We start from the raw sequence: 23265 nt of genomic DNA on the forward strand, positions 1-23265 counted from the left end.
GATTTAGTTGGTTTGGTTTGCCTTGGAGAGAAGTGGGTAAGAAATAACAAAATCAATGACAACATTAACAATGGTGTGCACTACACAGCTCTAATTCTTGTACCTGCCTTCCTTCCTTGGTTAAATTAATGACAGAGGCAAATCTGCTATTCTCACAAGAAAACCGCAACAGCTGCTTTATATAAATCCTTTTGCCAAGATGGCAATACAAAAAGAAATTAGGAAGAGAGATAAAAAAGGATGAGAAAACTGGAATGAGAAAGCTCATCCAAGTGCAATCAAAGTCTAGTCACTCACCATGAGATGATGGGATTTTGTTTTTCCCTTGAATGAAAACTGCTGCCTCATGAACCACAAAGCTAAGGATATTTGATTTCCCCTCACAGCATCATGGGTGGCAATGCTCTAAAATAAATCAGATTAAGGCCACCCATGAAATAGTTTTCAGGAGGAGACCCAACAAGGCAAACTTATGTCCTACTAATAGACTGATATGCTCAGGTCCAGGCTATTTGGCACACCATATCGCTCTGTATGAGCTGGTCTGGGCTCTGAGATCATCAGGCGTGGCCCTTCTCTCAGTCCCACCACCATCACAAACATGGTTGGCGAGGACATGAGAGAAGGCCTTCTCAGTAGCTGCCTCTAGTGTCTGGAACTCACTTCCCAGGGAGATCAGAATGGTGCCTTCCTTGTTGTCTTTCTTACAGTTGGCTAAAATAATTTTATTCAGACAGGCTTTTAAATTAATTTTTTTTAATTTAATTAAATGTTGTTTATTATTTGAACAGCTGTTTTTAAGAGCTTTTATCATTTCAAATTGCATTTTATTCTTTTATTGTGTGATTTGTTTTAATACTGTAATAATAATAATAATAATAATAATAATAATTTATATCCCACCCTTCTCACAATAAAGGGACTCAAGGCAGCTGTTTTAATGCTCACTTTTTGTATGTTTTTAATTGTATTGTTCTTTCCAGCTGTGAACTGCTTTGAGTTTCAGTTCTGGGGGAAAGTGGGATTAATAACAACAACAACCGGTCAGAAACTAATTGTAGGCCCACAACAACAACAACAACAACAATTCTAAAACTATAAAGCAGAATGTGGTAACTACATACATAACTAATGTACGGAGATGTGGTTGCCTGCATGAAATGAAACAAAGGGTAGTAGGGGGAAATAACTGTTATGTATGTAACATCAAAATGTTTCTCAGTCCCATTACAGTCAATATGTGTAAACTCTTTCCACTCTTGGCGTCAGGTAAACAGAATTTGAAGCTTTGAGCATGACATGAAAATCCAGTACAATGTTAGAGTAAGGGCAAGGAAGCATTTTGGAGTAGGGGGTTGCAGTTCCTCTCTCTTTCTTCCATGGAATAATGGGGAGGAGGAGCAAATAAGGAAAAGGAACACTCTCTCAGCTAGCACTTTCAAATGCCAGCTGAGAGTAAATGGCTGTGTTCCCTCCCCATCTTCATGGCATGGAGAAGTAAGAGACAGAGCAAAGTGCTCTTACCTGATGTTTCCAGGAGTCTGCTGAGTTCCAACTGGAACTTGGTTGGCTCCTGGAAGCACCAGCTAAGTGAGATTGGGGGAAAAAACCCCCCAGCTGGCATTGACTATGGTTACAAATGCATATGGGGTTGTGGATCCTTAACTGCTCCATATTCATATAGTAATCATGAATGTGGCACTATTCCACAATTGTACCTACTTTACTGGGCAGCAGTTGCTCTGAGAGATGGAGGGGCGTTGTCCTTGTGATGGAGTCATGGGTGAGTGATGCTGCAATGAGGACTTGCAACAGGGAGCATGCTTCTGGTTGTTGCTGCTTCACGCACTGGAAGGACAGAAGTGGAAACATTATCCACCCATGTTCCAAATGCCAGTGGAGTGGACCTACTTTCCTTGGAGGAGTTGCTGCCTGGAAAAGTAGATTTGGGGTGGCTGTGGGAGTCAGACCAGGAGACACTACTTTGGGCCAAAACAGACTGCAGAAGTAATTTAGCTGGAGACTGTTTTAACTGCCCTGACTCACTGCTAGGGAATTTTGGGAATTGTAGATTCTTGTAGTACCAAAGCTCTCTAACAGAGAAGGCTAAACGTCTCACAAAATTATAGTTCCCAGAATTCACTAGCATTGAGCCAGGGAAGTTAAAGTGGTCCCAAGCTGGATTATTTCTGCAATCTTTTTTGGCCGTATGTTAAGTAATTGGTGTAGAATTGTGGCCCATATTTATCTGATCATTAAATGGAGGCTGCAGAAACTCCTCTTCCTCAGTTTCTTAGCCAAGAGATGTCTCAGGAGGCCTTTTGCTATTGATTTCAATAGGATCAAGACTGAGCTCCTTTCCTGAAGCTGGAACACATTGCTTTCTCAAAATGACCCAACTCAAATTAATAAGAATAATATAATAATAAAACTTTTATTTTTATACCACTTTTCCTACAAATCAAAGCGGTTCACAGTCATTAAAACTCTATGACCCATGTCATAGTACAATATATCATACACATCCAAAAATACAATCAAAGTTTAAAAACATATAAACTTGATTAAACTTGAATTAAACTTGAAGTTGCCATGAATTTTGTCTTGGAACTAAACAGCACCACCTGAGGACCAGAATCTCATATTATTACACTTGTCTGCTAACACCTACATTTAACAACTCATGGAATTTGCACACCCAGGTAAGTATGGTAGTGTAATAGCTGAAAAGGAACCAAAGGAGCTCTATGTAAATAGAAATTATGCATGTCATGGGGTGGATTTCTGCCTTCTGGGTCCACTTGCTACTTGTTGTTATTGTACAATAGTCAACATGCACACACTCGAGTTCAGAGTTCATAGAGGATACAGATCATACAACAGGATACTTTGCAAGTTACACCTTGAATAACTGGAAGGGGAAAGAGCTAAGAGAAAAAAATTCCAGTTTACAGACATTCAGTTCTAAGTGTCTAAACAAGGCTGGTCAGTAAGAAAGCAAAAAACAACTCTGAGCAGGGAAATATGTCTGTGGCATGGTTTGTACTGCAATTTTTCAACATGGATCAACAAGGAAATCCAGGGCTCACATCATGGTAATACTGGGCAGATCGCTAAGGCCCATGCCTCAATAGGAAGCTCATTTTCAACCTCTGGAATCTTTTAGTTTCATTGCTCTTTGACATTGTGATTGTTGTCCTTTCTATAGATCAAGCAGCAAGAGAAACAAGGAAAAAGAGTAATAACCTCTATATCCTTTAACATTTCCCTCTGGGAGGTGGCACGTTTGGGTCCAGGGAGCACTGAATGTACAGTGGCAACATTGGTGAGGAAAAAGAGGCAGGAACATGTATGATGAGTGAGTACATCAAGAGGACCTTGCCTGAGTGCTCAAAACCCAGAAACAGCACTGATGAAAAGAGTATTTGTGATCTAGTGGCAAAACCATAAATTGACATGCATACACTGTTAAAGCTTGGTTGCTTACAGTGTGGGATCAATATGTAATTTTCTCATGTTTACTATCAAGCTTAATATTTCTGTAGCCTTTAAACAACCTTCATGTCTTTTAAAAGCATGCCAGAAAAAGACATGCACACACATACTTCACTGTAGTTTCAATCATTTTATGGACTCTTTCCCAACAGGATGTAACCTGGCAATGTGAATGTGCATATACTACTTTCTAAAAGCCTGAAAGATATTTTTGCAGGACTACATCCAACCGGCTATATACCTTGGGCCTATTCTTGATTAAGACTGCATGTGCTTTCCATAACAAATGCATTCCTGTTCTCACATGGGGTTGTGGTGGGGAGACACATATTTTCTTTAAAAAAATAGTGGTAAAAATCAAATGTTGTATCTGTAAGGAAAATAAACAATTAAATAAAATGCTGCTTTTAAAAAGCAATGACACTGCAAATACTAGTAAATTACAGAAATCATTTCACTTGGAGAGCTTCTAACCACTGAGAGGGAAAGCAGCAGGCAAACTAATGGTGAATCTAAACCACAGCAATGAATTACACTTGGGATAAATCAAGAACTCACTAGATGTTCCACAGAAACAAGCATTTAAAATTAATTTTAGCCCCAAGAGTTGACTCTTGTGTGCCTTCTCATTTTAGCCCCAAGAGTTGACTCTTGTGTGCCTTCTCATTTCCTAGGCTGACCCTAGTGACCGGACTTGAATGTTTAACCTCAGGCCCATAACTTACAGACACAGGAAGCTTGTACTGGCAGCAGATTCTTGGACAGCTGCCTTGTAAATACATCATCAGATGCCTGTAAGTATATCAACAGTCTTAAACAGGACCATCCCCAGGCCATGAGCTCCTTTCATACCCCTCTCCCTTCAGTTCTGCAATGTTGCCAAGTTGTGCTTATAGTGTATTTGAAGGGCTTACAGAGCCTGATAATGCTGCCTGAAAGCATAGCCGTAGTCTTTTGATTTTTATCTAGAAGAAATGACATCAAACTTGAAATGGAAAAGGAAACATATTTTAGTTAATGGAAACTCACTTTTGGATGAAGTTCATTTTTGTAAAACAACAAAGAGCCTTGTGGCCTTTTTAAGACTTGACAAATTTAGTTTAACATGAGCTTTTATGGATTACAATCCACATCTTAAAAGGTATGGAGTACAATATTAAAGCTGGTGGCTGGCAGCCATCCTATTAATGTGGAGGTGAATCTGTTCTGTGGTTTTGTCTAAACTGTCCACCAAGGTGTTGAGCTTTATCCCCAAAGTAGGTTCAATACCTTGGACTGTTCCTTTAAAGTTCAGACTCAAGCCTGGAGCAGATTCACCACCACTATAACGTGGAAGCTGCAAGTCATCACTGAACTTGGTACATATGTACATTGTACCTGGCTGCAAATGGGATCAGAGTGAAGCTGGATGCAGAAAATGTGAATTATATTGTTACCACTGGCCACAAACAATCAGCATGAACATCCTAGCATGAAAGAGCAGATAAGCATCTGTTATTTTTGTGGGCTTCTTCTTCAAAGAAGTTCAAACCTTTCCATGGTAACTTCCAGTCAAGGCAGTATACAATAAAAAAACCAATATGAGGTTTAAACCCACGGAGCACCATAGAAACACAATAACTAACAAGAACCAGAAACAGAGGGTAGCAGTTGCACTTTTCCAGAACCATGTCTACAATAATTAGGAGTTGCACTGTATCAGGTTAGACTATCAACACCAATATCTATTGCGTGAGTAGCTCACAAAAGCAGCAGCCAGGCAACCTATGTCACATAAATCTGTGATGAACAACCTTGTGGCAAGTAAGCCACAGGTCTCATCTAGTGGTACTCCTTGATTCTACCTTGGTACTAGAAACCCAATTGGATGTATCAGTATAGCACTTATTTCCAGCTCTGGCTGTTTCCCCATCTATAGTTATTCCTAGACAGGAATAACTGAGCACAATATTTTGTGATCCTTTCGGTTTATAGTAATGTCTTCCGTGTGAAGCTATCTTTGAAGACAGTTTGCATGAGGGAGATGACTTGTTTTAGTAGTGTAATACCATATATAAGAGCTTTATTTGCTATTTGTCAATTCAAGGTGTGCATTGACGTATAAAAGCCCTAAATGGATTAGGACCTGGTTACCTGAAGGTATACATTCCTTATTATCATTCAGCCTGCAGGATTTGCTGGAGTGGCTCTTTTGATTATTCTATCAGACTTCCAGAATATGTAACATATTGTGGCGACACTTCAACCATGGATGACTCTCTCCCAGGATGTTATTTAGTGTTTGACATCAAGTGAAAACATTTTTTCACCAGCTCTTAATTAACAGTTGGACCTATAGAACAGAGAATGATAGTTGAAGAATAATGTATACTGAATGTACCACTAACTGACCTTGTGTATTTTTATATAATTTCTAATAATGATTTAATAGCAGCCTTTCTCAACATGGTGTCTTCAACCCCGATCATCTCAACAGATGTTCTATGTGTTATGACGGCCCTGGAACCAGTCTATAATGAAGTGAGAGAGGGAGGAAGAAGGGAGAGAGAATGAAATCTAGAAATGAAGAAATAAATGTATGACAAACCAACAAACCAACAAAATAAAATAACAGCTTCCCTAATGCATCTGTCAGGAAGAATGGTCAATGTTGACACTTGCATTTAGTTTCTACTCAGTAAACCTTGCTGGGTAACCTTTGCATGGTCAAATTGCTCAGTTCATCACAGCTCAAATGGTTGCTGTTAATTTAAAACACAATAGGCCATGTAGATGCACAGGGCCTGTCCTATACATTAGATAGAATGAGGGGGCTGCCCCAGTTTGGTTGTCATGAAAAGGGAGCAAATGGCTAGCTATTTAATTCATTACATTTTTATTTCCAGGTGGAAGGTCAGGTGCTTAAATGATTTTTCTGTCTGAACTGCCAAAATGATTGATCTGTGTACTATGTATGCACTTTGACTTGAGAGTAGGGTGCAAAATATCTGGAACCAGTATGCTGTCCTGAAGGAATACTATGATAAAATCGGATCTGTGACATAAACAAAGACTTTTTAAATATAGCTGAAAAAGCAGGATAACAGAAAGATCCACTTCCTTCTGACTGCTAGATGTGGCTGTGATTTATGTGGAATTAGCAGGGATTGAACCCATAATCTTCTGCACACACACTAAGTATTCACACCTTGTTGGCACAGAACATGCATTCTGCATGCTTAAGGTTCTAGGTTCAAAATCTAACATAACCAATTTAAAGGACATTAGGGAACAGGGATTGAAAAGAACATTTACCCTAAGCTTCAGAGAGCAGCTACCAGCCAGAAAAGGCAGTATCAAGTTGGATAGTCCATCACTTTGATTCCCAAGACTTTAATGTGCACAAAGTATTCAGCTAAAAAACCCTAAGCCTTGCAGGGGTATTTTAGTATACCCCACTGAACTGACAGGCACACAATTTATCCCTGCCTGCCCTTAATCTCTGAGTTCATTTTGTAAAGTAGCACAGTATAATTCCAGTTCAGAGAACATGTGCTCAGGTTAAAAGGAAACAACTTGAACAGTACTTTACAATTCGCCCATGTGGTGGAATTTTGGCCCCCCATTCCAGGCCAGCTCTTTTGTCTAGTACTACTCTCCCCACCTGTAGTATAATATCTACATCAAGGGAAGTAATAGAGCCACTCTATTCTGTTTTGGTCAGAGCCCACCTGAAATATTGTGTCCAGTTCTGGGCACCACAATTCAAAAAGGATGTTGAGAAGCTGGAGCATGTCCAGAGGAGGGTGACCAAAAATGGTGTAGGGTTTGGGAGCTCAGTATGTTTAGCCTGGCAAAGAGACAATTAGGAGATGATATGAAGCCCTGTTTAAATATTTGAAGGGGTGTCATATTGAGGATGGTGTAAGCTTATTTGTTGCAGTTCCAGAGAACAGGACCTGGAGCAATGGATTCAAACAGTCTGGATGGCCATCAGTCAGGAATGCTTTGATTGTGTATTCCTGCATATTGGGTGTGTGTGTGTGTGCACTGGATGGCCCTTGTGGCCTTTTCTTGCTCTGTGATTCCAGAAAAGCTACTTATATCAGGCCCACAATAGTGCTCACTGCATCTTGCCTAAATACCTTGAAGGCTGCAGATCCCATCTGATCTTAGAAGTCAAGTAGGGTCAGGCCTGGTTAGTTCCTGGATAGGGGACTACCAAGAATACCAGGTGCTGTTGGCTATATTTAAGAGGAAGGATATGGAAACCATCTCTGAGTATTCTTTGCTTAAGAAAACTCTACAAAATTCATGGGGTTTCCATATGTCAACAGTTGACCTGAAACCTCCTTGGGTGACTTTTGCATGGTCAAATCTTGAAGTTCATCCCTGGTCACACTGTTGCTGTTGACTTAAAACACAATAGACTGACATCCTATTAGCCAGTTACAATGTTGTAAGTTTAGTTTAAAGCCATGTAACTGCTTCCCATCCACATTTACAATTCCGGTACCATTGCCACAGTAATAAATGCCTCTGAAATTCACCTTCAAAGAGAATTAGCTGTCTTAAGCAACAGTGTTCTGTGGTACTGGTGATGCGGTGTGGTAGGACTATGCCACCTGCCCAATCCCGCCAGCAAGAGAGGCTATGAGGAGCAGAAGCAGAGGCCCCTGGGAGTTCCTGTCACAACTCTTCATTGTACCATTACTTTCTGGAAATAGGGGAATGGATATGTCATCCTGCAATGCCCCATCATTCAGGGTGGCTGACAGCCTTTTAAGGTGCATTTCAGGGTCAGATTTGGAGAAGGAGTATAGCTACAATATTGTAGCTACTTGTCTGATCCATGATCTTGGCCATAATATTCATTACCACTACTGATAATCAGAATCACTGCTTGTGGGCATTTTGGTCTACAGGATTTAATCCTAGAGGCATACAGTTGAGTCTCCATTATCCAAAATGCTTAGGACCAGAAGAGTTTGGGATTTCAGCGTTCTTCAGATTTTTGGAATATTTGCATATATGATATCTCGGAGATGGCACCCAAGTCTAAACATTACATTTATTTATGTTTCCTTTACACCTTATACACATAGCCTGAAGGTAATTTTATATACCATGTTTTAAAAATAATGTTTTGTATAAAACAAAGTTTGTGTACATTGAACCGCACCTGAAAGCAAAGGTGTCACTATCTCAGCCACACATCCCAGATAAAGGAGACTCAAACATTATGCATATGTTATGCAAGTGAGCACCTAAATTATAGCCCACAAGCCTAAGAGCACTTTAGGTGCTTCCTTATTAGGATGGTTTGTGTGTTTTACTATCTATTCCAGCAGAAACCCTTCAACCTGCATTATCTATTTCTTCAGAGACACTGCTACATGCAAGATAGCATTTGGAGTCTGAGTGGGCTTATTCTATCTCTGTGTTTCTATCATGTACATCACCTTTCCATGTATGACTCTTGTTACAGCTACTGCCAATGACTGCTGCTCTCCTATGCACATTTCCATCTCTCTAGCCCCAAATGCTCTTCTTTATAGTCAAGCATGTAAATAATGTCTGCTTTATGAAAGCAAACTCCAAGGAATTAACCACAGATGGGTACTTGACATTTCAGTCTACAGGTTTATGGCCTGTGAAGAGTTCAGAAATGAAGTGGCAGCATTTTTGGTGTACTAGCAGCCACTTGCCTTCCACCTCAGAACAGGAAAATGTCTTGAAATGGCCATATAACTAAGTGTTACACATTTATAAAATTCAATCGTTTTGAAAACTTTCTTCAAAACAACTCTCTCTAGAGAAAAGTCCTCCAACAAAGAAACAGTGACTTTTTGCGATGCTTCCACCAAGCATTTTGAAAAAGCAGAACACTGGATGATAATTGTACTTTAAACAACATTTTAAGTGGAGTTTAATGATGATTCTCTGTAATATTTTGAAACAACCCAAGAAATCCTAAGACAGGCTGTCTAAAAGGGGGTGGTAGGGAGAGGCTGGGGTTCTGTACAACAAGAAGGAAAAGTGGCTTCTTTGTCTTCTCTTCTTCCATGGCACTGACAGCTTCCATCTCTTGCAAAATAGTAGCTTTTGGGGGTTACATTTGCCAAATTTTGAATAAACAGAAGGAAAGCATTAAACTTTATACATTGCAATTCTGATCAACCCCCCACATGTACATATTGCATCAGATTCATGCAACTCATATGACTAAACATGTCACTTGGAGCTGCATGAATCAGTGCCATTGCACCATTATACCAGACGCCCTGGACTGCTTTGAGTTTTAAACAGGCACGCAGAAAAGCAAATGGTAGCATAAACCTGATGTGAATTTTCATGATGTCAGAAAAACCCTCTTGTAGGGATTTTGCACCAAGAAAACAGTTGACCATGAACTCTACTCCTCCTTTAAAAAATTCAGTAACAAAGGAAAGCCAAGTACAATAACATCCAAAATTCACAAAACAGCGATACCTTTATTGGAACAACCAATGCATAAAATATATATATCAAGCTTTCGAAGTCCCACTTGTTTCTTCATCAGGCAAAGGTGTTAAAAATAACGCAGAAGAAGAAAATTGATGATGTTAGTCATAGAGCTGCATTTTGTCAAGACGTTGTTCTAAGTATGGAGGGGTATTCATGCAGGTAGGACCTTTTGGCCATGTGATACTGGGAAACAAATTTTAAAGTCCAGGAAATGTAAACTCCACTAGCAAAACAAAAAGGTACTTCCTATGAGATCCAAGATGTCTCTGTCCTTTGTGAGGCCACAAAAGAAATCCATGGCAGTTAAAATGGCATCAAATTGCTTTATTTCAGCAGTGTGGCAGTAGCTCTAGGTCTACACTTTGAAAGCTCTTAGATATATTTCTAAAAACCATGAAGTGTGAAAATTACCAAGCAATTAGCCAGTCAATAAAGATGGTTCATTTTGGCTTGAGGGAATTGGGAGAAGTAATGGTACTCTACACTGGTTGACTAGATTGGTTAGTCTTTTCAAGCCATCCTGTGTTGTTGGGGTTTTTTTTTTGGAGGGGGGTTGGTTCTATATCCATTGCACTCCAGAATCTGAAGGGACCATATAGATTCACTCTTCCACATCTTTACTACCCCCTTCACCTTATCAGTTTTTCAAGTGCTGTGAATCTGCAAGGCTGAGATGTTATAAATGTTGTGACTGATGAAATGCAGCCAAGTGGCAAATATCTGTAAGATATTTGACATCTTCACTGTAAAGCAATCAAGTTTGACTTTCTCATCTTTGCAATAAATATGACTTAAAAGGAGAAAGGAAGATGGAGGCAATAAATAAATAAATAACTATGGCATCACCTTTATTATCGATATGCTCAGCAGGATCTAGAATGGTATAATGCTTTGCTAGGAGTACACATTTATTCTAAAAATTAACTGCTAGACCCAGAGAAGTTCAATGGCTGCTGTCTGTGGCTGCCATTTTCCAGTGTACAACCATCTTCCCCTCACTCCCCTCAACAAAGAAAAGTAAAATGGAAAAGCCAATTTTGCCAAGAGTTCTGCCTTTTAGGAGAGAATCTAAATGAGAATGTATTACATTCCTGAGGTGATACTGAGGTGGTAGTACCACCTGAGGTGATACTACCTAAGATTACTGGAGATGGGTGTATTTGTGTCATATTTTAAAATATTTCCTTACATGAAAATAAACACACATATCTCTATAAACTGAAAACAAGTGTAGAAACTATAGAACTGGATTAGAAACGTTCTCCTAGCTGTGTGGTTTTCTATTAATAAGGCGTGTTGGTTTCACTTGGAGTGTATTTTCAATGGAATCCCTAACTGTACCCTGAAATAATTCAGTTCGCTCTTCTCCTTCAAGTCTAAATCCTATTGATGGCTCCAATTACAGTATACCTATTAAATCCATTACAGGAATCTCTAAGAGACCTTAGACTGAATGTCTTGCAATGTTTCTAGCCAAAAAACAACTAAGACTGCTTCCAGACAAGGCCTTTATTGTACAATCACCCTTCAGCATTTGGGAGTTCCAAGCAATATTGTTTTCCATTTTTAACACGCTCATGTTTTCCCTCTGCTTCTTCCAACTTTTTTCTTATCAAAGAAATTCTACTGAAGGAGGAAAAATCAGACTAACTGTAGAATTGCTTTTGACTAGTAGTATGAACAGCCCTCCTCTGGGTAGAATTCAGATACATAGCTGCGTTAGTCTGGAATATCTGAAAGCGCTGTTAAAATCTCATATGGCAGCCTGAACAATGAATTTTTCAACATCATCATCAACACCACCAAAATCAGGAGGTAGTTGCACATGGAAGGGACAATGGACAGAATCCTGTATCAGCTACTTAGTTAAGTAAACTACTTAACAGCTACCAAGTTAGGTATGAGCCAGCATAGTGTAGCGTTTTGAGCGTTGGACTGTGACTCTGGATACCAGAGTTCAATTCTCTGCTTGGCCATGGAAACCCAGTGACCTCAGGTGAGTCACACACTCTTAGCATAGAAAATCCATGATACAGTGGAGCCTTGCCTTACGCGGGGATCCGTTCCGTGCCCCCCCCCCCCGTGTAAGGCAAATACCGCGTAAACAGAATGGGGGTTATGCTTGCGGCGGCACAGCACACGCCATTCAATCTATTGCAGTGTGGCTTCCGCATAAAGTGGAAGCCGTGTATGGTGCGCCTGCGTATGAAGCAGGCATGCCGTACACCTTTTTTGTCGTTGATAGGGTCACCATAAGTCAGAAATAGAAAGACACAACAACAACAACAACAACAAGTTAAATATAGTTAAGTATACTAAGTTAAGTAATTATATTTAACTAAGTAACATCTCTTGGCCTGACCCCTCACCAACCTGATGAAAATATCATTCAACTCTGCTCCAATCACTGGAAGAGTGGTCCTCCTTTTCCCAATGCATGTAATGTCTAGTAAAGTAGGTTGAGGGGAGAGATACAATCATGGCAAAATTGTGACTAAATAGTGATTGTGGCCTGTTACAGACAGCCAAAATAAAGCTGCTTCGAGTCACAGTGGAGGTATGGTGTTTCAATGATGCATGCGTCTTAAGAGTCCAGAAGCCACACCAAAGCCACACTCCAGTCCTGAAGGGTTGGAGCATGGCTTTGGCGCAACTTCTGGACTCTTAGGATGCATGCATCATTGAAACACCATACCTCCACTGTGACTCGAAGCAGCTTTATTTTGGCTGTCTGTAACAGGCCTATGAATACTGAAACATTGCTGCATAAGCAGCATGAGGAGGAGGTCCATTCTGCTGGTGACTGGAATATGGCTTAATATTTCCATCGGGTTTGAATTTCCTGATACAGGATTCTGAGTCTGACCCTTGTGAGAAGCAAAAGGTACATATTAAAAGAAAAGATGAAGAAACTGAACAGTTTAATTGTTTTAGAGGAGGAAGCAAAATAGTTTTGTTACCTTTCACTGTACTGCACAGCCTCTCCATTCTTTGCCCAGCTAATGGCAGGCTTTGGATTCCCAACAGCTTCGCAGTGAAGAAGTACGCTGAGAGTCCCACTGGCCAAAACTACAGTATGTCCTAGGTGTGTGACCACTTCAGATGCTGAGAGCTGCTGTGCTGCAGAAATCTTTTTGAGAATTGCAGGTTTTCTTTGAGGTCCACGTGAGCCATTGGTGAGTTCCAGTGACAAGTGTGCTTCTGATGAAGACGTTCTCAAGGCACTGAACTCAGAAAAATCCTTGCTAAATGGAAACTCCACTGAAGCAGAACTGACTCTACTCCCGTGGGTTTTGAAAAGTGATTCCTGGTGTTCCAAATGGCTCTTGAAAATTTCATGGGCCAACTGTGCAACAAGCTGCTTACTGTAGACATCCTGAAATTCCTCAGGCTGCTGAGACAAGTTTCTTAGGATGTCATCCAAACGGTTTTGGCTGGCAACCATGGTGAAAGGAAGGGTGTACTCCTGGCCCTGGTCTTCCTCTGAAGAGATGTTTCTTTCTGTGGAGTCCTGAACTTCCCATGGCTCTGCGTTATCACGAGACCAGCCTCTATACTCCAGAAGTCTTGAGACAATACCATCGTACCGGCTGCTGGGATCAGTAAGACGTCCTCGTTTCTCAGTTTTGCTTCCATTGAAGAGAATTCCATTCTGATGCTTCTCCTGGGTGTAGAAGGCTTCCTTAAAACTGGCCTTCCTTGGGGCTTCTTCCTCCTTTATTCCAGTGGACAGGGTGGCAATACGCTTATTAGGACCCCCTATTAATTTAATCACAAAATGTTCCTGAGCTGGCCCTGCAGTACAAGTATATGTCCCTGTATCTGAGGGCTTCAACCGATGAATTTTCATGTATCCATAAGGAGCAATTGTAACATGAACTGAGCTGATAAGTCGTTTGCCATCTTTCTCCCAAGTGATCATTGGTTTCCGGAACCTTCTCACAGGACATCGAAGAATGACAGAAGTTTTGGGGAGCAGGTAGGCATACCCACCAACAATAAAGTGCAACTTTTTCTGCTTCCTTGTTTGGATAAAAACTTTCTTTTGAGCCATGATCATAGGGGGCTGCTTGTGAGCAGGTCTCTGGTGTCCTGCAATATAATAAATAATACTGAGAAGTGCAACCTCCCCTATGAATCCCCAGTCTAGCTGATTCATGTGGAAACTAGACTCAAGTTATTCCCTCTTCAACTAATACTGCCTCTCTTGCAATATGTTTACATCTTGAAAATAACTGGTAAAAGCAACGAGTTACTTGCAACCAAGTCGTATTTACAATAGCAAAGGTATGTTTAAAGCTGCAGCTATGCTGCAGAAATAATGTATTTTGACACTATTTTAGCTGCCATGACTCCATCCTACAGAATTCTGGGATTTGTAGTCTGGTAAGGCACCAGTACTCTTTGGCAGAGAAGGCCAAAGACCTTGTAAAACCACAACTCTCGGTATTCCATAGGTTAGAGCTACAACACTTAAAGTCAAACTGCATTATTTCTACAGTTTAGATGCACCCTCAGTTGAATTATAATGCCAGCTTAACAAAGGGTAATGTCACACATTTTGCAATATAATTATAACTTTGTAGCCACTTTTTATTAGGTGCAAGATGTGGTGGGCAAACTAAATGGCTGATGTGGGTGGCGTGGGTGAAAGGCCTGCTATAATACAAAGAAAGGAACACTCTGTAAATATCAAGCACACACACACACACACACACACACATATATATGGAAATGTATGCATCACACTTTTTCTATGCACACAATTGCAAACATATGCATGTTACACTTAGGACCTTATAACTCGCCAACATAAGATAGGCAAGTATGAAAGCTTTTCCTTCATTTGGCATATCTGTCCTTAGCTGACCTCAAAATCTTTTTTCCCCTATCAACGGATATATGCATTTCATTGCATGCACCAGAATACTGCAAGATCAGTATATGGACCTTATCACACAGAGGCACTTATGTAGGTAAAACGTTACTGAACTGTTGTAGAAGCATGAAGGTGGGATCGTCTGTTGCACTTCTAAAACGTAACTGAGGCTTCCTGCTTTCCTTCCATCGATAAAGCATTCGCGGAGAAGCCCTTTTTTTTAATAACTGAAGATCCTGTTATTCAAAAAAGGGCTTCTCATGGCTTCTCCGCAAATGCTTCATTGATGGAAGAAAATCATTTCTTGCTCCAGTTTCACATCATTGGTGGCTGCTGCTGATAAGCACAACACGACATTGTCAAGGTCAGAGGCTGCATCTACACTGCAGAATTAATGCAATTTGACACCTGTTTAACTGCCATGGCCCTATGCTATGGAATTTCAAGATGTGTAGTCTTACGACATATTTAGCCTTCTGTGTCAGAGAATGCTGGTGCCACAACAAACTACAAATCCCAGGATGCAGCCATGTCAGTTAAGGTGGTGTAAAACTGCATTAATTCTGCAGTGTGGCAAGAGACAGGGCTTTTGTCAAACCAGTAACCTGCTGGTTTCACTGATTTGCTCTTGCCTGGTACCCTATTGGCATTGCTGATACCTTGGATGCCACTTCTCCTCCCATTAAAGCCCTTCTCAGGTATTGCATCTTGAGGAACCTAACTTTATGTCTACTTTTCCAACCACCATACTGCTCAGCCAACTGGTAGCTCTACATCCACAATGAGCATAAAGGCCAGAGTGAACATGAAGATGAGAGAAGATCTATGAAAGAGGAGAGCAGGATGATAGCCACCATTTTCAGGATCAGCAATAGGCTCTCTTAGGCCTTCAGTAGATGCCCAATTATGGTGACCTCTAATTCCTGGCAATCGTGGGCCCCATGCATCTACTCACTAAGAGGGAAAGGAGAGAAAATGTGATATCATTTGGAGGGGATCAAGTATAAAATGTAGACTCAACCTACATTTTTGTATGTTTTAAAAATAATTTTATATTGTTTCAATTGTGACTATTTTAATTCTTTGTCACACTGCATTTGTATAATTTAATTGATTTCCTTTTGTGAGCCACCTCGGGTCCCACTCTGGGAGAAAGGCAGCATATAATAAATAAATAAGCGCTATACGGATCAACTTCATTTTGGTACACTGTAATTTTATGATTTATAGCAGCAGCTGTTGAGACCAGTGTACCCCCTTCCCCCAAATCAGGAATCACAGGCAGTAATTTAGCCAAACAAATTTGATCCTGCTCTAGTTTAAATGCAGAAGCCAGGACTCATACCGATGGGGGAAATACAGTTCCTGTTGTTAAAAAGTCTTTAAATGAAGGAGTCAGTCACAGGAACATAAGGAATGAACAAAAGAGAAAGGGAACTCCTCTTGTTAAATGTTTATCATTTCAGCCTTGTGAGGCCTCATAGCTGAAAGCAGCAAGAAGGAACAAATGTGGTACAACCTCAAGGGAGTAATATGAAGCAGAACAAATCTACTTAGAAGGAGTTGAAAACCCCATGGTGGATAATATTGGACTTCATTAGTTATGTGGGTCCTTGCAGTTCAGATCTCTGTGCCAAACAACTGAAAGGAATATGAGGGCTGTGTCTTGGATTTTTAAATAATGCTGTGTTTTATACCCAGAAGTCAAATCCTGGCTTACATGAACAGCATCAATTATGAACGGCTTGTTTTGGGATATATCACTGCTCTTGCAAATACCATACAAACAATCACAAATAAATACAAACAATTCTTTTCAATTTGTTCTATCTGTGCATTTATGTAGAGAAAAATAAGAATTTACCCACACTGACTGGCCTTTTGTATTGCAGTTATGGATGTATAACCTAGAATTATGGATTCATCACTGCTCCATATTTATTAACCCTACATAATCATGATGATGGCGTTATTGCCACAATTATAAATGCCCTCCTACTTTACCAGGCAGCAACCACACTGAGAGATGGAGGTCCATTCAACTGAAAATCTGGGTACAAGAGAATGGTTTTTCCAGCCCCCTCCTACCAGTGAGTGAGGCTGCAACAATCAGAAGCAAGACCTCAGTTGCAATTCCTTGTCGCAGCTTCACTTGCTGGTGGGAGCCGGTGAAACATCCTCCTCATGTGCCCAAATTGCCAGCTGAACAGACTTCCATCTCTTGGTGCAGTTGCTTCATGGTGAGGAGGGTTTGGGGAGGTTTGGCTACTTGGTCACACCTGTGTAACTAAGTAGATGAAGTAGGATATGGGCCAGTGTTCTCAAATTACATTACGATGATGAATATTGGCTAGCATCTTTTTTTAGTGATATACATACTACATGCTGGGTAAATTATTTGTAAGGGCACAATGGGCATGTTCTGCTTGTAGTGGCAAAAGCAATATTGCTCAATAACAAATCTGCACATGTGGATTTGACCCAGTCATTGACATGAGTTGTACAATGTTGCTATTCTGCATGGGAGTTGTGTAGGGCTGGAATAATGTATCTCTGCAAGTGGACATTTACACTAAGCTGAGGGTATGTTGCAATAAGGCCATGGTGTGTGTGGGAGGGAGGGAGGCATGCATGAGTGCATGTATATGTATTTTTAAAAACGAGACTACCTATTAAGACCCTTTCCCCCCATCATGATTTCAATGTAGGGTGAACCCCTTTTCTTGGACAGTAAAGGGAGAGAGGTGATTAACCAAGACTGGCATTGGGATGAGCCTCTGCTGCTTTCTTTAAGTAAATATCATAGCATGGGTATAGGCAAATTTCTTCGGAAAAGCCACCCCATTTTCTTTCTTTCTCAACCTGAAGCCTTCCTTGTAGCAAGATGTATGGAGCAGCTGGTGTGTGTGTGTGTGCTTCCTCTGAACCAAACATTGTGGGAGGGGTGTCTGAAAAGATTGCCTACACTTCTGGACAGCGGTGATTGGGAGGGGGTAGGAACTCTCTTTAGGTTGCAGGTGAATTTGTGCTTCTCCTATTTGTCTGAATGCTTGCTTTCCAAGATATATTGGCAGAGCACTGTGGCAATAATTCAAATCAACCTTTCCTCAGTTTGCCAAATTTAATAAATAGGAAATGTAGAATACAAATGATTCACAGTTTTCACTGTGTTTGTTGAAGTACTGGGAATGCTACATTTGGCATTGCTCACTAAGGTGAACCTGTCTTCAGTCCCAAATACTCACATCCCCATTCTTTCCTCATACTCACTTGTACAGGTCCCTAGTGCACATGGTCTGACCAAAGATGAGAACAGCAAAGGTGGGCATAGTGATGAGTTGATGATGGCAGAAAGTCCGGTCTTTAGCACTTTCCTGCAAATAGCATTTCGTGTCTGGGTTCCCTCACCACAAGTCACAGAACACTGGGAACATAATAACAGCTGATTAGACAGGAAACAACATGTAAAAGAGAGGTTTGAATCCAGCAGCATACACTACATTATCAGAGACAATGAAGTCTATTTGTTTCAAAAACTCCATCCAAGTGTATTGTAGTGCAAGGATCCCAATCCAAACTTGAGATATATTTCTTCACTGAGTTTCTTCTAGGGAAAAGCAACAGGTAATTGTAGCAATTTTCTTTGCACTGTGAGACAGCTTTCAAAAACCATGAAGTTTACAAAGCCTATTCACAAATTGGCACTTATTCTGCACAAAATTTGCATGTGGTTGTTTTTCCAGGAAAAAGCATTTTCTGCAAAACAAACATCATTTTCTGCACAGAAAATAATATCCCTGCATCAAACTAATATTTTCTGCTTGGAAAATGCTGTTTCTTTTACAGAAAATGCTCTTTTCTCTCCAGATCATCCACATACAAATTTTGCACAAAATAAGTCCCTGACTGCAGTATTTTCTGCACAGAAAAGAGCCTTGTCTGTGCAGGAAATAGTATTTCTAATGTGAAGTCGAAGGCTTTCATGGCCAGCATCCATAGTTTTTTGTGTGTTTTCTGGGCTATGTGGCCATGTTCTACAAGGGTTTATTCCTGACGTTTCGCCAGCATCTGTGGCTGGCATCTTCAGAGAATGCTAACCTGGAAGAGAGATACTGTATACCTACTCTGTCATGGGATTCCTCTTGTCAGGGTTTCTTAACATTCAAAAACATGTTTTTCAACATTTTTAAAAATATACTTTTCATCTCTAATCCAGACTGAGCCTTAGCAAGCAACAATAAAGTGTTGCATGTGACAAGACAGCTGCAAATAAGCAAGAGCCATTTATCTCATGAAAGATAGGAAGGCTCATCTTTATCCTTCCACTGTATTGGCTAGGTCAAACATGCGGTCTTACTTCTCTTTGGCCCTATGCACATGGCTATTGACAAGGGACGAGGAACAGCTTTTGCAGAGCTGGTGCAAGGTAGAGGCATCCAGCCTGGTAGTCCATTTTTGCAGTGGTTTTTCTGTCTTAGCTATGTGCAGAAACTCAGATGAAGGTAGTAAGTGCCTTGGAATAATTTCAAAATAGGGTCCCTTTTGTGTACCTGTGTGAGCTATTTGAGGACTGGACAGAACACAGTCTGTCTGAATCCATGGGAAACCCTTTGACTTCAGTGAGACAATTTTTCATGAGATTAATGTCAAGTAACACACAAAAATATTTATTTCCTGAATGTTCTGATGACAAGAAGCATCAAGATATTCAGGAAGTGAGTAGGAAAAAAAGAGGAAGCAAATTGTGCCATTTTCCTTCAGAAAAGGGCCCCTAAGTAGTCAGTGGCCAGGAACAATTGCACCAACTGAACCACTGATATTCCAGCATTGGCTATACTATATTTCATATAATAAATATTAACAGGATCTTGTAGGACCTTTGAGACTAACTGAAAGAAAGAAGTTGGTAGCATGAGCTTTCATAGTCTTGCGCCTACTTCCTCAGCTGCATACTAGTCTCAAAACTATGAAATCTCATGCTACCAGTTAGTCTCAAAGGTGCTACAAGATCCCTTTGCATACTGATCTTCCAGACTAACACAACTGTGTCTTTGAAGAAATATTAAATGTTAGACTTCATATTCATAGAAAGATGGTTATGGACATAGTGCAAGAAAAGAAACTGCAAGAAAAAGAAACTCGGATATGGAAAACCCCCCAGAGCATTTTAAATAAATAAAATACTGTGACAATGTGTAGAAATGTGAGTTGCAAAGATTTTAATGTATGTAATGTAAGGAGAGGATACACTGGCCAAGGAAGGGAAAGAATGCCTTCTTTAGTCTCAGAACAGGAGCATGTCCTAGCAGCAGATTACATCAGACAAATCTATTTATTTACCCAGATTGTCAGGAAAGATCATTACCCATTAGTTAAGCTTCCTCCACAATGCTTATTCACACCCATTCTGGCATGGCTGGAGTTTCTTTTATTAGACATGTTAATCACTCCCTTCTTGAGTGAAGAAACAGCAGGGAGGAGATGGCAATGAGAATTGGTAAGGCAGGGAAGGGAAACAACTACTTGGTTAAGGATTGTATGGCTGAACAACATTTTAGATCTTCAGATACACCATTCTTTCAACTAGTGTCCACCCAAGAATTAAAGCAGGAGATGATGACTGGGAGAGTTTGGGAGTTGCAGTCTTCTCAAAGTAATTTTCCAAGCTCTGAGAATTATAACTAGAATCAGAATCAGAATGAAGTAACCCAATCATTCCAATAGTTACAACAGGCTGAGCTTCCCACATCTGAAATGCTTGGAACCAGAAGTGTTTTGGATTTTGGAGTTTTTTTAGATTTTGAAATATTTGCATATTTATAAGGAGAGAGAGGAAACAAAACATTCATTTATGCTTTGCATACACTTTATATACATATCTTGAATATTTTTTAATAATTTTGTGTATGAAACAAAGTTGTGTACATTGAACCATTAGAAAGCAAAGGTGTCTCTATTTCAGCCACCCATGAAAAAGCGTTTTGGATTTTGGACTATTTTGGATTTTGGAAGTCCAGATAAAGGGCTCAACTTTAATGAGACAGGTGACTTTTGTTCATACCACTTTTCATGGATTCAATGCAATATATGTTTTTCAAGACTTCAGCCACAAATACCAATTTCGAAGACAAAAATGACATTAATAAACCAATATAGACTAGTATTGGAACAGAACTTGACAAAAAACTTGATAACCAGGACAACTCCTAATAAAGCAGTGGTGGGAATTTACCGATCTCCAGATGTTAGGTTGCAGCCCCCATCCTCCTTCACCAGTAACTATGCTGACTAGGGTTGATAGGAAGCATAGACTTATAACATCTGGATGGCTCCAACTGGCCTACTCCTGTACTAGAGACATTCCAGGCATAATCTTTACTGCTTCTCCATACCTGTGTCCAGTCTGAAAGAAGCCACTCGGGAGGGCAGTCCTCATTTTTGCAGGCTTGCTGGGAGACTGGCCTCAAAGTGGAACAAAATGTATCTGGGAGCTCCAGGAAACTTCCATCAGCCATGCGCTGCTTGCAGAGTACTTCCCGTTTTTCAGTGCCACCGCCGCAGCTCTGTGAACACTGGAGAACAACAACAGCAGGAGGAGGAATAGGAGCTTAGGGATATCCTGGCATTAATAATAATAATAATAAAATTTATGTATATCCCACCTCTCCAATTGGATCGAGGTGGCTTAAAACATGAAGAAATTAGAAGGCTAGGGTTGGAAAGGGCAGCTATGAAAGAAATGGATAAGATCCTAAAGTGTAAAGATGTAACTCTGAACTTTACAGCGAGAATTGACCAACCCATTGTTTTCCCCATCACCATGTATTGATATGAGAGTTGGATTGTGAAGAAAGCCAATAGAAAGAAAATCAACTCATTTGAGATGTGGTGCTAGAGAAGAGTGCTGAGGATGTTGTGGACAGCTCACTTAACTGAGGCTGTCATACTTTGGCCACATTGTGAAAAGGCATGAATCACTAGGAAAGGCAATGATGCTAGGAAAGGTAGAGGGCAGTACAAAAAGAGGAAAATCACATGCCAGATGGTTGGACTCAACCAGAGAGGCCAAGGACCTGGACACAGCAGTGGAGGACAGTGAGTCTTGAAAAGGTCTCATCCACAGGGTCGCCATGAGTCGAGGTCAACTTGATGGCAGTTAACAACAAAAACTATATACATATAGATATAAAAAATTCATGGGAAAGCTGCATTCCAGGGCACCAATCTGCAGCTGAGCTAAATAATTGGTTTGTAAGGTTAATATAATAAACCATTAAGGAACTGCACAGCTCTTTATATTTATGACTCCTAGTGACTGCTGTGTGCTCTGTGTCCAAAAAAGAGGAAGGGTTATAGGAGTCAATCTAAATATAGAAGATTAATTTCTAAAGAACTATTACCCCCTCCCTCCTTAATATAAATCTCCTCCTACACACCCATGCAGACCAAGAAAGAATTCACTTGATGCACTCTGGCCAGCTCAGGCCTGCCTCCAGTGCTACTTTTTATACACATGATGCTTCAGACCCATGTGAAAGGGACTTGATGCTGATTATATTTGCATCTGTTTATTCAACACCTTTTCTTCATCATTTGGCCACTGTAGCACCGCATGGAGAATGGCATGTGTGACTACCATAGATACAATTTTACTATTACTTTCAGTACAGAAAATCTTGGTTTTGGATTATTTTTTTCTACTTTAATTTAAAAAACAAAACAAAGCAGTGTAGCCACCATTCAGCTGCAAATCACCAAGTGCACATCCTCCAATATTTCACAAATGAAAACCAGGACATATGTGGACAAGCAGCATCAAAGTATGGTCAAGAGTGCAAACGTTATTAATGAGGAAAAACGCACACAGTAACAGAGGATGCAGCAGTTTATGTTTGCCTGGGGAGGGCGAGATTCCTTCTCCACTCTTTTTGCTCCTCCTGAGTTAATTGAGTGCAAACCATTTTTGCACTTTGAACTCAGTTTGCAGCAACTCAAGTAACTTGAGGACAAAGGGGACAAGCGGGAGGATGAGACAGAAACTGGGACATTTAAAAAACCATTGAAAAGTGGGACAACAGAGGATTAACTTGGACTGTCCTTGCCTAATTGGGACAATTGGATGACATGTAAGTGGTGAGGAAGAAATATAAGATATAGTAAAATGTAAACAAGTCTCACAGCCAGTACTCCTAATGTAAGCCACTTAGGGCAAAACTACATATGACATAAGAGGCCTGTGATTACATTTCTCCACAAATTTATCCCTCCACCTTTCAGATCCTTCAAAATGTTGTTTGCCATGGCAGGAAACAACAGGTTCTACACTAGATGCAGATGCGTTTTGAAATACAATTGTACAGGCAGAGGTGTTTTATTACTTGAACTAGCATATATGTATCCAAGTG

At 40.3% G+C, this 23265-nt stretch overlaps 1 protein-coding gene across 3 annotated transcripts in view; it reads right to left on the reverse strand.

Annotated features, from left to right (window-relative positions):
* Positions 1 to 23265, reverse strand: part of ADAMTSL1 (ADAMTS like 1) — a 443438-nt gene that overhangs the window by 57104 nt on the left and 363069 nt on the right. For all 3 annotated transcript variants that reach the window (XM_089489382.1, XM_089489388.1, XM_089489374.1), the window contains 3 exons: positions 21253 to 21432; positions 18131 to 18284; positions 12942 to 14073 (listed from right to left, as the gene is read on the reverse strand). In XM_089489382.1, the coding sequence (XP_089345508.1) occupies positions 12942 to 14073; positions 18131 to 18284; positions 21253 to 21432 (1466 nt within the window). The remainder of the gene's footprint in view (positions 1 to 12941; positions 14074 to 18130; positions 18285 to 21252; positions 21433 to 23265) is intronic.

Source organism: Sceloporus occidentalis, unplaced genomic scaffold (assembly GCF_023333645.1).
Source record: "Sceloporus occidentalis isolate IW3139 unplaced genomic scaffold, rSceOcc1.0.p SCAF_1, whole genome shotgun sequence".
Taxonomy (NCBI): domain Eukaryota; kingdom Metazoa; phylum Chordata; class Lepidosauria; order Squamata; family Phrynosomatidae; genus Sceloporus; species Sceloporus occidentalis.